Raw genomic sequence first — 17,055 nt, forward strand, 5'->3', positions numbered from 1 at the left:
ATTCTGTGATAGAGCAGCTTTCTTGACAGGTATTGAGATAACCTCAGGCTAACATCAGCATACGCCCGTTGCTGTATGTTACCATTCCAGGATTAGTATAACCAACAAGCTGTCATGTTCTCCAATAAGCAACATCAATCAGTGTCAGACTACGTCTCATCAATGCTCTCTGTCTTTAGCTTGTTAAATTCTGTATTTTGTATGTAATCTTCAGCCGCAGCAATTAGTCATGTCAGTTATACTGATGTGAATGTGGCACTAGAAGAGAGAAGTTTTAATTTGCATCACTTGTTTGTATGTTATCTATTTCTGTTTATGTTTCTGAATAGCCTTGTAGTAGAAAAGATTGTAGTCATAGCCTAAGGCTTAATAATTTCCCTCCCTCTCAGAGTCAGAAGATGGTGCTTTTCATCGTAAGTCAGAGTGCATTCATGGAGAATGAAGATTAAAAGCCAGTTAAAAGAGTAAAAAAAAACTTGCAGTGATGTTTTCTGATTCTACATGAGCCCACACTGCTTCAAAACTCTGCATTCATTGTGAACAGCAGCTATGTCTTTATCATCCTCACTAAGATGAAGTTTATTCTGTCTTTGCACAAGTGGTCCACTCTTCTTTATCATTCCTGACTTTTGGCTAGACAGCTTTTACAGCAAAACAAGCTGTGCATGCAGTCGTACGGAGATGTTTTGGTATAGTGGGCAGACAGCCGTGCAGCTCGGCGGGTCAGTCTTTATTTTTGCGGCTTCTGGTGCCTCTGGCCCTTACAGCTAGCTAGCTTTAAGATAAACAGAAAGAAGCAACCAGTCCAACAAGAAGAAAAAGAGAGCATTTTGCTGAGTGTTATACTGTATTTGTATTGGACTTTTCTTGGTGATAAAAGTGGCTACCACAGGTGCTAATGGTAAACAAAATTGCAGTCCAATATACCTTTTTCACAGCAGCCATTTTGACATGAAACAGTCGCGTAAACACAGGTGTTAGCAATAATACAAATTAAGGTTCCCCTCCATTCAGGTCAAACTATATATTCTGGAGCTAATCCTCTACGAGCCATAAAAGTGATTGTTAAAATTTTAAAACCTATCCTGAACCTAACCTGAAGTTTGTTGATGCTTTGTTATGTGAGGCAAGAGAAGAGTGTATTGCAGTAATCTGTTTTTAAGTACTTAGTAGACAAAAATTACCAGATTTTTGAGATTTTTCTGAGCTGGAAAAAGTATGATTGAACAACAGAATTGATATGCTGGTCGAAACTGAAGTAGTTATCAAAAGTAATGCTGTGGTTTCTGCAGGAGCAAGTGATGTTCGGTCTTTCTAACTAAATGCTTTCTTTCTAACTAAATAGATTGAACCCACTGTTTGGTTGTTGGATATTCCACCTGTAATATTGTTTTTGTTCAGGAGGAAATATTTGCCCAATGCAAATGCTAGAATGTCATATTATTAGGTTGAGATTCATATCAGCTGCTCCCACAGTCCACTGCTCTGAGTATGACCATGATCCTTTGTGGAAGAGAATGGAGTAGTTGTTTTGGTGTCATTACAACCATGTCAGCCAGTGTTACTCTTGACTGGCTGCCGCAGGGCCTTGTCCCTGAGCTTGTGGACTCTGCATCATGCATCGATTATTGCTCCCACCATTAAAGACACTGGGGTTGAGGTTGGAAAATAATTTTCCTTTAAAATAGACCTCCAGCCTGGTCTGTTGTGCTTTGTAATTACTGTGCATAATGTGCTTCTGCCTACACACATTCCACAGTGCAACATGACATGATGACAGTTAACAGAAGCTCTGTTAACTGTTCCAGTCTCATAAATATGTGATTTCTAACATGTCAAAAGTCTTTAGAAATCCAAGCTATGCTAATATTGTGATGTTGGTTTAAAACATTATTTTAGGAAGCAAAAAAAATGTACCAGGGTATGAGTACCAGGGTGCGCTTTTAACCTTCACTTGGATCTCTTCAGTCGTCAGTTGTGGCTGCATTAGGTTATGAATGCGCCTCGGTAGTCAGAGCTGATCGCAGCCATTCGACACAATGCTTGTGATCCCACCAGCTGCAACTTGGTGTTTCCCAGAAGCTCTGCTCTATTCCAATATGTGCAAGTCTATTTTCACAAAAAAAAAAAAGACATAGAGAATCTGGTCAGTTTTCAAAATAAAAGACCTTGTGCTACTACGTGACCTACGTATCCAAAAAGCAAGGAAAAAGGACCAAATCAACAAAATATGAGCAAGTAAACATAATCAGATGGGCAAAATGCTGAAATACATCTGTAAACAAATCGTCTCCGGCATGTCTTTCCACAACTGTTGAGCCAGAACAGCAAGGGCGCGGTCACCTTTAGTTTTAAGGTTTGCCTGAGGAATTTCCAGGGATGACCGACCAGAGGATCTCAGGTTGCACTTCGGCTCATAGGGGGTCAAGAGGTCAGCTATAAATTCTGGACCTAACCCTCCATGAGCCTTAATAGTGATCATTAACATTTTTTAAAAAAATTCTGAGATTGAGTGGGAGCCAGTGAAGTGATTTTAAAAACTGGTTAAAATGGTCTGCGGCTGAAACACTTTTGAAACACTGCTGGTGGGGGCATGCAGCTGTGTGCAGGATGGATCAAAATCATGGCACAGACATGCCATGCTGAGTGGAATCAACAGGTTAGAGCTTTTTAGATGTTATAGAGGAAACTTAATTGAGTAATATATATTTGTCAAATCTTCTGTTCTGATCTGTTAGAGGGTCACCCCTTTTTTCTCTCACATTTTTGGTAGGATCATATTTAATTGATTTTCAAAACTGTCCCCTCATATGATTCCTTAAGACTTTTTTCTTTAGTGGTTATTGTGTTTTTTTTTCCTTTCAGCATGCAGTTCTCTTTGCGGCAGTGGCCCTGGTGTTGCGGCAGGATCTAAAGGCACTCTCAGCAACTCTCTGATGCACTCTGTCATGAAGCTGGCCTCAGGGGTCGCCCCGGATAACAGCCCCATCCAGAGGCTCGCTTTGTCTCTCCTGGCTAACCTTGCCATGTCACGCGACTGCCGAGGCCTCCTGCAAAAGGTACAAGTCTGGTACTACAGCTGCAAAGATTACTATTACTACAGCTATTTTCAATTTATTAGTCGTTTTGTGTTTTTTTAGGAAAGAATTTCCAAATTCTCTGATTTAAGCTTCTCAAATATGAACATTTTCTGTTTCTTTAGTCCTGTATGTCACTAAACTGAATATCGTCTGGTTGTGAACAAAACAAGACATCTGAGGATGTTACCTTGGGCTTTTGGACAGTGATAAACATTTTTCACCATTTTCTGACTTTTTATGGACCAAATAATGGCCGAAAACGGATTCATCAATAAGATGATCATCAGTTGCAGCCCTACCTGGTACACAGTGTACAACATTGTGGACAAAATATAGTCTACATAAAGTACATTAATACATGACTTAGAGATTATTTGATTTTTTTTTCCTAAATGGAAATGTTTTAGAATAAACCAGTTTAGATGAGCCATATCAACGGTTTTCTTTAGTTCCTGTGAAGTGGCTGTGTAAAACAATTTACAAATTAAATATATTTAACCTAAGTGTGATATGCAATGTTTAAAGTCTCTCCTTTACACTTACACCATGCTGCCTGGGGAAATGTTTTCTAAACTGGCGAGCAGCTATTAATTATCTGACTCACATGACTCTAAAACTCTTGTATGAAATGTCTCTCTTCTGCTTCGTTTTGCTGTCATTCTCAGAACAATTTCCTGCAGGCTTTCCTGTCAGTGCCAATGCCCAAAGCAGGTGGTGCGAAGGCAACATCTGCAGGTTGTGGCGGCGGGAGCCTTCTGGGCCTGTGGCTGAAACTGCTGGTCAATCTCTCGTTCGCAGAGGACGGCCAGCAGAGTATCCTTAGGGTGACCGGAGCCCTGGAACTGCTGGCAGACCTGGCACAGCACCGGCGCCACGCACTGCTCACCCTTCACAACCTCTGCTTCTGCCCGGCCAACAAGCCACACGTCATTGCCAATGGTATGGAGGGGAAACGAGGGTTAAATGTCTTGATCTCACACAGCACAGTATAAAAGTATATCAGCAGCATGATGCATCTGCTCTGTGATCACTCACATTAGAGACAGAACAAGAAAATAATAGCATTTGATATTAAACAAATAGTTTGACATTTTGGGAAATGTTTTTGGTGTCTTGCTGTGAGTTAGATAAGATGATCGATATTGCTCTCATGTCTGTGCTTTAATATGGAGCTGGAGCAACTATGCAGGATCTTCCCAAAAAAAACAATGCATAGACTCATCCTAAAAAAGAATCCCTGTCAATCATCCATGACCCACCAGAAGTGTGTGACCCCGCCCTCTACCTGCACATTTCTCATTATTTTGCTCTGCTCAGGACACTTTACCAGCCTGAAATGTCCGTATTTGACATCCTGAAAATGAGATTTTACAATCAACTGTTTTTTGGGGTGCATTTACAAACAGCAACTAACAAATCCTACTTATTCTATTACTAACACACTGACATGAAAGTAGTATGTCCTTGTTTTAATCTCGATAAGCAAGCACAAAAGAGTGTTCCTTAAACATAAAGGGTTCACAGTACTGCTAGAACCACAGAAAATGAAGAGCTAAATCTGCTGCTTTCCATTACTGATTCATTTTGGTCTCAGAAGTAGATTATTGGTTTCTTTCCAATTAGGGATATGCCAATACCACTTTTTTCAGACCATGTAGAAGTACTAACATTTAGGTTATTGCAATACCGAATACCAGTATGAGTACATGCCATTACAATTCCTGTAAAGACTTTAAAAACATGTTTTATTTTTACTTTCTAAATGGAACAAATTGTTGTTGCCATTTCCCACCGCTAGTATCAGCGAACTCCTTGAACTCTGCATCGTGTTGGTTCTTTAGATGTTTAATCAAATAGCTTGTGTTGAAGGAGCTAGTTTTTGTACAGTGGTATCGCGTGAGGTGATATTAGAGTAGTTTTATGAGTGCAAGTACCAGGAAATGAACACAGTGTCAGACCGATACTCAGTACTGGCATCCCCACTGCCAGTACTTTACTACTCCGTAAAAGTAAAGTAAACAAGTGGCTGGTGAAGAAAGTCAAACATCTAGCAGCTAAAAGATATGATTTTATTAGGAGCACTGAACTAGAGCCAAATAGCGAGTGAATCCTGGACTTAAATTCATTACCATGTGCCAGTGTTTGCTAACGCAATTTTAAAATATTAATAATAGAAATTCTGAGGACAGTTCAAGTTTCGTATCTACTGTTACATTTAGATTTTGGAAAGTAGGAAGACTGTAGCAGGTTTATGAAGATCAATGATTCTAAGGTACAAAGGTGAGAAAGGGAGAGGAAGTTGCACACATACACACACACACACACACACACACACACACACACACACACACACACACACACACACACCCCTCATGCACTGCAGGCTGTAGGTGGGAGTTGTAGGACCAGGTGGGTGCAAACTGTCACGTCTGTATTTTTGTTTCCTGTGGAAAGATCACATTTCCTGTGTGTGTTGTACGTACAATATGGCTTCAATCAGTGTTGATGAGTGATAGGACCACACCTCTACATTATAATGTCTGCAAGAATAGGTAAAAGTGCAAAATGAATGATGTTATGAGGAAATGACCCAGATAATGACAGTTGAGTGAAGCTGTCAAACTTGTTTTTCTCCGTTTAGTTCATCAGTAATTTGCACCTAAAAATATCACTGTTGTGTAATCCAGGTCAAAATTTTCATATATTATCTGTGTTAGAATAAATGGCACTGTTCTTGTCATTTTGAATTAAAAGAATATATTAGTTTTTTTTTTTTTCTTTAGCAAATTCATACAGTTGAGGGACGCCTCTGATTATCTGTGTATCTTTCTTCCAGACAAAGCCATGAAGGTATTGCTGTGCTGTCTGGACAGTAAAGACATGGAAACCCGCTGTATGGGAGCTTCTGCGCTTTGGGCTTTGCTCCATAACAACCAGAGGGTACACACACACACACTCACACGCAAACATAAACACATGCACCCAAGCGTTAAAACTTTATTTTAGTGACAGTGCATTCACTGGCTCGTGTTGAGAGTTTACTGGTGGTATATGTCACATAAAATCCTGGAGAGTCTTCTCTCTGTCTGGTATGAATGTGCCTGAAAGCTTCATTGTCCTCTCACATACAGAAGAGATGATCAACCTTTTTATCTCCTGAATATAAATTGAAAAAAATAAAAGAACTCTTCTGGTTTCCAGCTCATCAAAAACAACTCTTCCTAATCTGTCGGTCTGATTTCTCCTCAAAGGCCAAGACTACTTTGAAGTGTCCATCTGTTCGATTAAGAATTGAGGAGGCACATACCGTCTCTAAGAAGGGTATGCATTTATTCGCTTTGATGACGATTACGTATCAGCACCTGTCATTGCATCCAACATCTGAACATTAGGTTTTTACATGTCCCATTGTTTACAATTGTGTCTTTTTCCCTGTGAACCACAGATGCAGAGAACAAGCAGGAGCCTCTGAGTACCTACCTGTTGAAGTGCCTTGAAAACCTTTCCCAGCTGCTAAATAACTGATTATATTTATATTGTCTGTTTTGTATCATGTTTTAGACCTATCAAATATGAATTAATTTTGATAATAAAGTACTGGGTGATTAAACTGTCTTGTGTGGTTTGATTTTATTCAAACAAATTGTACCAACTATAATCATACTTTGTGGTGTTTTTTTTGTTTGTTTGTTTGTTTTGTTTTGTTTTTTAAATGTAATTTCTGTGGATGTGACCCAGTTGTGGCTTTAAACATCGCTCATGTGGTTGTGGTGGTGTGAGGCTGCTGTTCCCCACAAGATGCTACCTTTGGTTAGTTGATGATAACCAGCAGAAACTTTTCTCAGACACTGAAACCCGAGGGTTTCCGGTCATGCCAGCAGCTGTCAGGCTGTACTTAAAGGTATAACATGCAGGATTTTCCTAAAATACAATATGTAGACTCCTACAAAAATAATCCTTCTCAACATAACTTATGACTCACAAGAAGTGTCTGGTGGTGTCTCTATCTGCAGAGACCCTGCCTTCTGCCTGTATTTTCTTTTTTTCCCCTTAGTATTTTACTGTGCGTGTGATTTTTTGTGGGTTTTAGCTTTTTTGAAGTGGTGTGTGAGGTCGGGACTGTGTAAAAACATAGCAGCCAAACCAATGGAACAGCCATCAGTGACAGTTTGGGGTTCACTATCTTGCCTATAGACCAGTGGTGCCCAACCCTGGTCCTCAGGATCCTCTGTCCTGCATGTTTTAGACGTTTCCCTGCTCCAACACACCTGATTCAAATGATCAGGTTGTTGTCAGGCTTCTGCAGAGGCTTGATGATGAGCTGATCATTTGAATCAGGTGTGTTGGAGCAGAGAAACATGTAAAACATGCAGGACAGTGGTCCTTGAGGACCAGGGTTGTGCACCACTGCTATAGACACTTTGACATACTGGAGGAGCTGGAGATCCAGACACCAATCCTCTGATTAGTGGACGACCTGTTCTTCCTCCTGAGCTGAAAGTCAGCGTGTCTGAGGGCAGGGCTGAGTTACATGCATGCTAACCGCTACCAAACAATCAGTAAATGTTTTATTTCTGATTCACTGCTTTGTTCTTGCTAACCCTTTTCCCTCTTTTCATTTATTCTCTAACTTGCTTGACTATCACTGCTTTCTCTTTCAATTGTTTGTTGAGCTACCTACAAATCCAGCATAGTATGGCTTTAAGCACAGCAGTACTTTAAACTAATCACTAATATTAGCATGCTCATGCTCATGCTCAATAAAAATGCAAGTTGTGTAGCAGGTAAAATATTAACCATGTTCATCTTAATTCAGTCATTTTTGTTGCTAACACTTAACTAATTTGCACTAAACTCGCTTGTCTTCTGCAGTTTGTAGGGATATCATTAGTTTTTCAGGTCATGATAGATGAACAGAAATTTTGACCCAGTGATGGTGCTAGATAACCTGAAAACCAGACAAATCTGCCAAGCTCATGTTTACATTTGCTCCGGCAGATACGTCTGGCCCCGCTTCCATTTAGACAGAATTCAACCAGCCTTGGATCCGGTCGGGCCAATTGACAGGAGCGTCGTGTGTCTCACTGTTGTGATTGGTTGTTGGTTTATCCAGTTGCGTATATTCAGCAGGTCTGTCCAGTGCAACACCACAGACTCACAAAACTCAAACTGAAACTAGGTGGTTTTGAATCGAGATTTGGTTACTACATGACCTATTTCTCATCTAAAATGTTTTAGGGACATATTTTAGTGTTCCATTTAGCTGTAATGCAAGAAAGACCACAAACAGAGGGCCACCATCGGGTGTCCTGAAATGGATCGACACATTTCGTTGCTCTGATCTGATTGGTTGTTGGTCTAAGCAGCTGCCTCCAGAGGCATTTTGGTCTGTGTGTGTTGATAACACTACTGCAAATCCAAACGGTTAGTTAGTCTGAAACTGAGTTAGTCAAGTATGTACCATATTTCATGTCAATCTATTTGATATATATAAATAAAACACACCTATGTCGCCCTCATGATGGCACTAATGGAAAAGTCAGGGGATCTCCAGATTCTTAAGAATAGAGGGTGAAGTCCCTCCACCTTTGGTAGAACCATAATCAGTGGAGAGAGAAAAATAATTTATTGATCCTGTTTTTGTGCAACACGATACATGTAGTTCACTGAGATTTAAAAGAAAACAAATATAAGTCTCTCATCGCAGGCTACCATTCATCATTTTCCAGAAGTTAGGTCCCATGAGGCACATCAGAAGAGTCATAAGTTCATTTCTATTTGTCTTCAGGGGACCTTAAATATCATAGCCAATTTCTATAATCCAAGTGCTCTCAAGATATTTCCTTCTAATCTGCAAAAGTCAACCTCATGGTGGTGCCAGAGGAAAAGTCAGGCGATCACTGAAGTCAGTAGGATCCATCCTCTGGGCACCATGAATATCTGTACTGAATTTCATGAAAATCCCTCCAGAGTTAAGAGCTATCTGGACTAAAAGTGGTGGACCAATGACTTCTCTTGAACCAAATTTTATTTAAATTCAGGATTTGCATCTTGTAATCATATATTGATGTTTTGAAATGGCAAAATAAATCCTCAAACTTCTTAAGTCCTTAAAGATCATTTTTACCTTGTAGAATTCCAGGTAGATGATGGCAGCATTAGTACTAATTGCCCCTCTATGTGGACTGAACTAACAGTGGGCTACCATGAAGTGTGCCCCAGTAGTTCAAGTGTGTCTGTGTAGCCAGAGAGCTAGCAGGAAGTGCAGCTCGGGTGCCTCTCCACTCGTCTCATCAATGCAGCTTTCATTCTCCCTCGGTGGGGCAAGATGGAAGCTGTACAAAAGGACCACTGGTACTTCGTGGTACTCATCTTTCTTCCTTTTCTTAAAGGTATGGTGTTTATATTTATTTTTAAAGCTTTTAGAGGAGTTTTATTTGTCATGACTGACAATGTGTCAATTGACAACATTTTTCTTGACAGTGTTAAAAGTGGTATTCATTGTTTGAGTCTGATTTACCTTTTTTGATGTAGTTTCATCTGTTTATAATCTTGAATTCAGTAATTAAAACTAAACATAGCTTTATTCCATATTTTTTGTCAAATTGGCTGGGAAAATGGTAGGAAAGCTTGTTATTGTTAGTTTTTGCGAGACATTATTATTCTAAACCTGCCAGAGCTCTCCCAAGGGCATCACTGGACTTGAAATCAGTTGTCATTCAGCTCGGATAAAAGGCTTTGAAAACTTGGAAGCTTGATCACCAACTATTGTCAGTGGTGTATATGTGTACTGGCTCAAATTAGCCTAATTACCATTACCCTAGGGATGGCCTCAAAGCTGTGAATAGCTGTGGTAATTTTCAAGTGGAGGAGATTTAGGGGAGGAAAACATGGGTCTTTTTTTTTTTTTTTGCTATGTCGCATAGGTGTAAACAGCCTGGAAGTTTATGATTCTGAAATGATACATGTAAAATATTAAAATATAATCAGTTATAATCCTACAAACAAGTGGTTATTCTTGTATACAATATAGATTTGCGACATATTAATTCACACCTGTTAAAGAAGTTATGATTTCTGTATTTTGTCAACTTTCAAGGTGAGTTGATTAAACAGAAAAATGTCCTCTATCCAGTTGCTGTCCAGCAGAAAGAAGCTGTCACAGTTCGTCTTGAAGAAGGGATGATTCTCGAATGTTTGTGCCCCTGGAACGGCAATCTCAGCATGGTGTCCTGGACCAAAATACCAGACAAGGATCCAGTAGCCGTTTTCCATCCAGAGTTTGGAGTGGCCTTTTCTCACCAGTACAGGAAAAGGATAGAGTTCCTGAGGACCACGCATATGGATGGAAGTATTTCCATGTGGAACGTCACCCACCAGGATATTGGGCTTTACCACTGCTCTGTTCAGACCTTCCCTCAAGGCCCCTGGACGAGGAACGTCAGGGTGGAAGATTTAGGTAAAAGATATGGTGGAAATTTTCATCTCCGTGCCCCCGCAGACTGACTAAAAATGATTTGATTTGTTGGAAATGAAACTTGATAGACTACTTTCATTTCCATCATACATTTCAATTTCTTTCTTTCTTTGATGAGTTATTTCCTGTGTGTCCTCCACAGATGAGCCCCCAGAAGAAGACGACAGCGCAGAGCCCCCCACCCCAGAGGCGATCGAGACAGACGCAGAGCTGGTAGCAGAGGAGAACAACAACCTGAACATCAGCTGTAACCATGAGCACAACGGCACCGTTTACCAGGTCATTCTGGAGAAGATGCCCCATGACCACCCCTGGCGCATTATTGGAGTGTGTAAGAAGGTGGAAGGGAACCTGGTGAGCGAAGACTACAGTGACAGGGGGGCTGTCAGCTGTACAGACAGCCTGGATATCAGCCTGCGCCTGACAGGTGTAGTGCCGGAAGATGGTGGTTTCTACCGCTGTACTTTCAGCACAGATGCAGGCGTGCAGACCACCACAGTGCTGCTCACTGTGCCGCCTCCAGGTACAAAGACGGACATCATACAGTCACACACATATAGAGACTGGGAAGCACCAACAATGATTCATTTTTAAACCCTGCTACAACATGGTTTAACTTTATGTTTCACCAAACTTTTAAACTAGCTCAAAATAAAGTTTCGTTTTAGTTTATTACTTTATTTGAGAGAGAGAGCGCAAATTTTAAATGGTTAACCAAAAAGGCTCATTTCCATCTATAGCTCCAGGACAGGAACAAAGATTTAATTTAAAGTTTTTTACTAGAAACCTAAATTAAATTTAATTCTGTTGGCTAGCAAACAATAGAACATTGTTTTTATTTTACTTTTTTACTAACTAGCAAACGTTATGGGTTTTTTCTGTTTTTACATTTCAAATGTCCAGTAAACAATGTTAACTTGGTTAAAAAACAAACAGTATAATGTTTTGTTTTACTTCTCAGCTAGCTGGCAACAACAATGTCATATTTTGTTAACCTTTCAGTGAGCTAGAAAACAATATATATATGTTTTTGTTTTCGTTGTTTTTTTAGTTTTTTTTTTTAAGCAAACAATACAACTTTAATTTTTAAATAGCTAGCAAACAACATTTTTTACTAAACTGAGCTTAGTTTTTAAAGGTGCAACAGAGGTCTGCTTAATTTTGAATCTGGATTTATATTATTATTATTATTATTTTAAACCTAGTTTTTGCTAAACTCTGATCACAACAAATCTTAGGTTAAATTCGTCTTGTTGGTGCAACCTAGTCATACCGTATAGATGGTCTTATGACTGGATGATAAATTGTTTCTCAATCTTAAAATAATTTATGAATGCAAATATGTCTCAGTGCTTGATGAGACGTAATGAATACAATAAAACGGTACCTGTGCTGATTATCTCAAACAGTCCAGCAGACTGACTCACTTCTGCTGAAACCACAGCATCCTGTCTCAGAATACTGTGTTTAAAGATGCACATTTGCTTTAACATGATGTTGTACCTGTGAGTCATGAGAACACAATGAGTCTGTAACACGTCAGTAACCACAAACAAGTAAAACCGCAGTGTTCCGCTGAAGTGAAAACCTTTCATTATTGTCTCTTATTTTATATCCAGGTGGATTCAGCCTATCAACGTACATGATGTATATTTACATCGGGGCTGGAACTGCTGGCTTTATTCTACTTACTGTCATCATTGTCATACTAGCAGTGAGGCACAGGTAAGACCACACCGTGTGTTTTCATATATGTTTAGTAAACAAAATTATAAAGCTAATCTTGATTGTGAAATATGGGTCTGTCTGTTCATTGACATAAAGTGCTGGTATCATTGCAGTTTAAAACAAAGGGCTAAGCGACATTATCAAATATAATTGAGTGAGTAACTAAATATCAACAAGAATCTACAGCCACTTTAGCTACTCTGCTTTAAACTAAATGGTAACATCAGCATGCTAACATGCTCGCTGCGACAGTACTTACAGGCTGATGTTTAGCAGTAAATTTTTACTATGTTCACCATCTTAATTTTGCATGTTAATATTTGCTACTTAGCACCAAACACAAAGTACAATGAGGCTGATATGAATGTCATTATCTTTGCAAATACTACCAAAGTCTTTACATTTCATCCTAAAGGGAATATTTCAAACAGGCTTTGACGGCCATCCATCCATCCAATACTTGTCAAGACATTTCATTAAAGAGGGAGGAGGGAAAGCAGTGTAATATCTGGGACCCATAAATGTCTGCACCAAATTTTGTCCCATTCTATCAAGTAGATGTTGAGACATTTCAGTGGATAAGTCAAAACTTTGACTTGGTGCTGGAGGATAGATTGTTACCCCTTAAAACAAAGCATTGCCCAGCAGAAATGTCTTTTTTTCTATCTTCCTTTATTTTGCAACCATATGTAGCATTTATTTCTTAACCATCATGCTAAATGGATGTAGGATACACGAGGCAGCCATGGTGCATGTGGATGCATATGCAAACATCTAGTTAAAAGCAAGTATATCTATCTGAGAGCAGCTACCGCTAGCATGGCTAAAAATGGGACTCTATAAATATTGCTGCTTTCAGAGATAAAACATCACAATAGTGCTCGGATGCATCTGAAATTGCCCGCTGATGAAAAACTGAATTTCTTTTGTTGTTTTGTTTATTTCTGTCCAACAATCGCCACAGGAAGAAGAGCAAGAGAGAGGAGTACAGAGTCAAACTGCACCCATCTCAGAGACAGGTGAGCCTCCCTCTATTCATCATATCTACTTTTGTCTTCACACTGGACACTTTTACAGCGCTCCCTTACCTTCTCATCAGACACGCACTTCATTATAAAACTGTCCCACTTTACTATTAATCCTGTTTGACTGAGCACATCCTTTCATCATGCACCCTGATACATTTTAACTAATTACTAACTTAACTAATTTTACTTACAGTAAATGATAGAGTTATGGCTTTGGGATACTTTCTAGAGTAAGTGACATTTACTTGCATTCTCATTTCTTTATAGGCCACTTTGTTATTAAATGAGAATTAAATGAAAACTATTTTAAAGGGATAGTTCAGATTTTGTAAGTGGGATTCTATGAGGTACTTAATGAAATTTATATCATTATAAAAAGCATATTTCATATTGAGTCCATTCAGCAGGACGTTTTATCACTTTTTGCCAAGCTGTTATCAGTCATCATCTGTCACATGTCGTTTTCTAATACCTCATATACTAATAAAATCTACCACATATTCACAGCCAAACTTCTATGAGAACATCTCCATGTGTCCCAGGAAGAAGTCCAGGCAGATAAGAAACTGCCCGGTCTATGCCAACCTACAGACTGTCCGATCGCACAAAACCAAACGTCAGCTTCACCGTAAATGAGCAGATGTGAATATGATGTACTGCATTGCGAACCCGTATTTTCTATCTGTCACAGCTGTCAGAGCGTCCTCAGCTTCTCTCAAATATGAGCAAAAATATATCGACGAGCACAGATCATGATTATTTATTTGAGTTTTTTTTAATAGGATGCAGGGATCACACTGATGCTGATTAAAATTCATACTGTGGTTTGACATGACTTGACAAGCTGGTGCTCGTGTACGTCTCGAGAAGTTGTTTGAGACAACCCTGCTCCCGCTAATTAAATGTAGTATGTACTTCATAATTACTGTTGAGGAAATATTTGTTTTGCGGCAAAACGATATTTGACAGTAACCGTCATGCACAAAGAGCAGACAAAAGCCTGTATAATCATTCTTTTCACTTCCCTAACCCCCAAGTAAAACGATTGACAAAAGCCTGTGTAATTGCTCTCCTTTTACTTTCATCCCTCCTGGTTTCCATTCAGAGCTTGACAATGCTGTCTAATCATCTAACGGAAAAGAAAAGCAGTCACTCAGCACTGTACCATCACTTGAGACTGTTGCTCTCCCCCCAAAGGGCTCTCCGTCTAGGCTGGCTGCATTCTAGTTATAGCACGCTCTTATTATGAAAGCTAAACTCTAATTAGCTAATCCTGTGCTTTACTTTTCAGCTGCTCATACTTTGTCTGTCTACTGTTCATTGATGAATGTTTTGTTTATTTTTTCACAAGTTTTCCAAGTTGTATTGATTCACTTTTTAGCCTTTGTAGATCAGTATTTCAGCTTTATGTGAAGATGTGTGTTTTTTATGTGTAATCTGATTCATTTATCTCCATAGAAGTGGAGGCAGTGGCAGAGGCAGTAATGGATTTGCAGGCTATCCTGCTAGGAAACAAGACAAATGTGGACAAGCTAGAAATGTGGAACATGAAGGGACAATATATAGTTTGGAATCACGAGTTTCTGCCTTCACTCTCCCATCTTGCTGTTTCCCAGCAAAACAGTAGAAGCTGCAACTGTACATTTGACTGTGATACTGTGTGGGTGACCAGCAATACTGAAACTGATGTGCGTGTGATTGCAAATCACTCTGTGTGGTATAAATAAAACAAGTGTCATAACCACTACCTCACTGATTTCCTGTGATGTGGGTGTGTCATCAGAGGAAAAGAACAGAGAATTACTGACTCAAACTTTTCTAGGAAACTACATAATTTCCTGTGAAATTGAAGCTCCTGAGTTTGTACTTTAAATCCTATAAGCAATTTGCATACTTGCTGTCTGTCCAAGAGGTAGATGTAAAGATTGATACCGCTTTTGTGTCTGTGTGACAAATACGATGCTGCTGCTAGCCAGAGGGAAATCGAGTCAGAAATTTGATGACGTTAGACCTGATAAAATAAAGGATACGACTTGAACTTTTAACTTTTAACACCAACGACTTGTGACTTCACTTGGACTTAAACCATTTCACTATAAAATACTAGATACCCTCCCCTAAGCCCAAAGATTAAAAAGTGGGCTATGTTATTTACAACATGTGCCATGGATCAATTCATTTCCTGTACCAACTAATGTAAATGCTTAATTTCCTTGATCTAATTTGTGTTAACCCAGTGTTTCCCAATCCTGGTCCTCAGGGCCCACTGTCCTGCATGTTCTAGATGTTTCTCTGCTCCAACACACCTGATTCACATGATCAGCTCATCATCAAGCCTCTGCAGAAGCCTGATAACAACCTGATCATTTGAATCAGGTGTGTTGGAGCAGGGAAACGTCTAAAACATGCAGGACAGTGTGCCTTGAGGACCAGGGTTGGGAAACACTGTGTTAACCAATGCAACAGCATCCAGTCGAGTTGCAGGAGAGATCCATGATATTATGTAAATGAGCTCCAGATGATACGAAAGATGATTACATTTGTCTACAAAAACTATACAGTGGTCAACAACAAGCACATGTGGATTGAAAATTACACAAATTAGTTTCCTTCAACATTCGAAGCTGCACAAAAAACAGAGAGTTGGGGCTCTGTTGTTTAAATAGCATTATATTCATTGAAGAGCACATTATAAGCTATTTACGTTGGACATTTAGGACTTGGGACTTGATTTAGGATTGTGACCACAGTCAGAAAACAGCTTGCCTGCCTCTGTCCAATTGTAAACCAATAAAGCTCACTAATAAACGTTATATCTTATTTGTTTAATCTGTACAAAAATCAACTTTTTGGTGTTATGGAGGAGTTTGTGCCAGGACTGTTTTGGCTGAAAGCAGTAAGTACCTGGAATTTTGTCATCACTGTGAAGTTAGTGCAACCAGCCAAAGAAATAATCCGTCCTCTATAACTACCACTGCTAGCTCTAGCTTCATGAGAGTGGTATCAATCTTCTTAGGTAACTCTTTGCATGAACATGAATAAGCTGTTTCACAAAATGTTTAACAATGGAGCTTCTTCATTGCACCGTTTTATATTGACAAAAAACAAACAAAAAGAAAACAGGTGTAACAAATGACACTAATTAAGGTCCACTTTAGTGAGGTGGAGCCTCTCCAGTGAGCCAACATGACTGTTTGACCAATGCAACAGAACCTTGATTAGTATCATTGTTAACACCTGTGTTCAGCCTGTTATTTCGTGTCAAAATGTTTGCTGTGATGCTACTTTACCTGAGTGTTACTCACCTTACATGCAGCGTTCCTGTTGGCATACAAAAATATCCTGGTGCATGATAGAACATTCAATTTATTATCTTTTTATCATCAAAAACATTACATATGTACATTTAGTGAAAACTGTAGTCCTACACTCAATGTGTTCAAAGTGCTATTAACGTATAATCTGACAGTAAACAGAACACAAAACATGGCGGACACAAACACAATCATATAGTAACAATAACGGAAATCATGACGACACAGAGGTCATACCTACAAACAGGTGAATGGCTACGAAAAACAACAAAAACTGTAAATGATAAACACAATCAACTAGAACTTTCTCCAGTCTTCTCAGTTAGTACAGCTCGAATGGTCCAGATGTAGTGGAGCTATTATACATACATTTATTAACCACACTTGAGCGAAGACTCAAGACATCTAGGGCAGAAATGTGGCCAGAT

At 39.3% G+C, this 17,055-nt stretch overlaps 2 protein-coding genes across 4 annotated transcripts in view; both read left to right on the forward strand.

Moving 5' to 3' along the window:
- The window catches only part of rttn (rotatin), a 47,151-nt gene extending 40,461 nt beyond the window's left edge, over nucleotides 1–6,690 (forward strand). The window contains exons 45-49 of the mRNA XM_084746905.1: nucleotides 2,866–3,059; nucleotides 3,746–4,019; nucleotides 5,917–6,020; nucleotides 6,332–6,401; nucleotides 6,526–6,690. Coding sequence (XP_084603031.1) covers nucleotides 2,866–3,059; nucleotides 3,746–4,019; nucleotides 5,917–6,020; nucleotides 6,332–6,401; nucleotides 6,526–6,605 — 722 coding nt within the window. The 3' untranslated portion in view covers nucleotides 6,606–6,690. The remainder of the gene's footprint in view (nucleotides 1–2,865; nucleotides 3,060–3,745; nucleotides 4,020–5,916; nucleotides 6,021–6,331; nucleotides 6,402–6,525) is intronic.
- Nucleotides 6,691–9,337: 2,647 nt separating this feature from the next.
- cd226 (CD226 molecule) lies at nucleotides 9,338–15,057 on the forward strand. Of its 3 annotated transcripts, none has more exons than XM_084747196.1 (6): nucleotides 9,338–9,472; nucleotides 10,216–10,539; nucleotides 10,700–11,080; nucleotides 12,177–12,282; nucleotides 13,250–13,304; nucleotides 13,821–15,057. In XM_084747196.1, exons 1-6 carry the CDS (start codon nucleotides 9,409–9,411, stop codon nucleotides 13,947–13,949), a joined length of 1,059 nt encoding a protein of 352 aa, XP_084603322.1. In that variant the 5' UTR covers nucleotides 9,338–9,408; the 3' UTR covers nucleotides 13,950–15,057. The 3 variants fall into 3 exon arrangements, with proteins under 3 accessions (XP_084603322.1, XP_084603323.1, XP_084603324.1); XM_084747197.1 differs by having other exon boundaries at nucleotides 14,772–15,057; XM_084747198.1 differs by having other exon boundaries at nucleotides 14,775–15,057.
- Nucleotides 15,058–17,055: the final 1,998 nt, after the last annotated feature.

The sequence above is a fragment of the Lutjanus erythropterus genome, chromosome 21, assembly GCF_056507025.1.
Source record: "Lutjanus erythropterus isolate fLutEry1 chromosome 21, fLutEry1.hap2, whole genome shotgun sequence".
Taxonomy (NCBI): Eukaryota; Metazoa; Chordata; class Actinopteri; order Lutjaniformes; family Lutjanidae; genus Lutjanus; species Lutjanus erythropterus.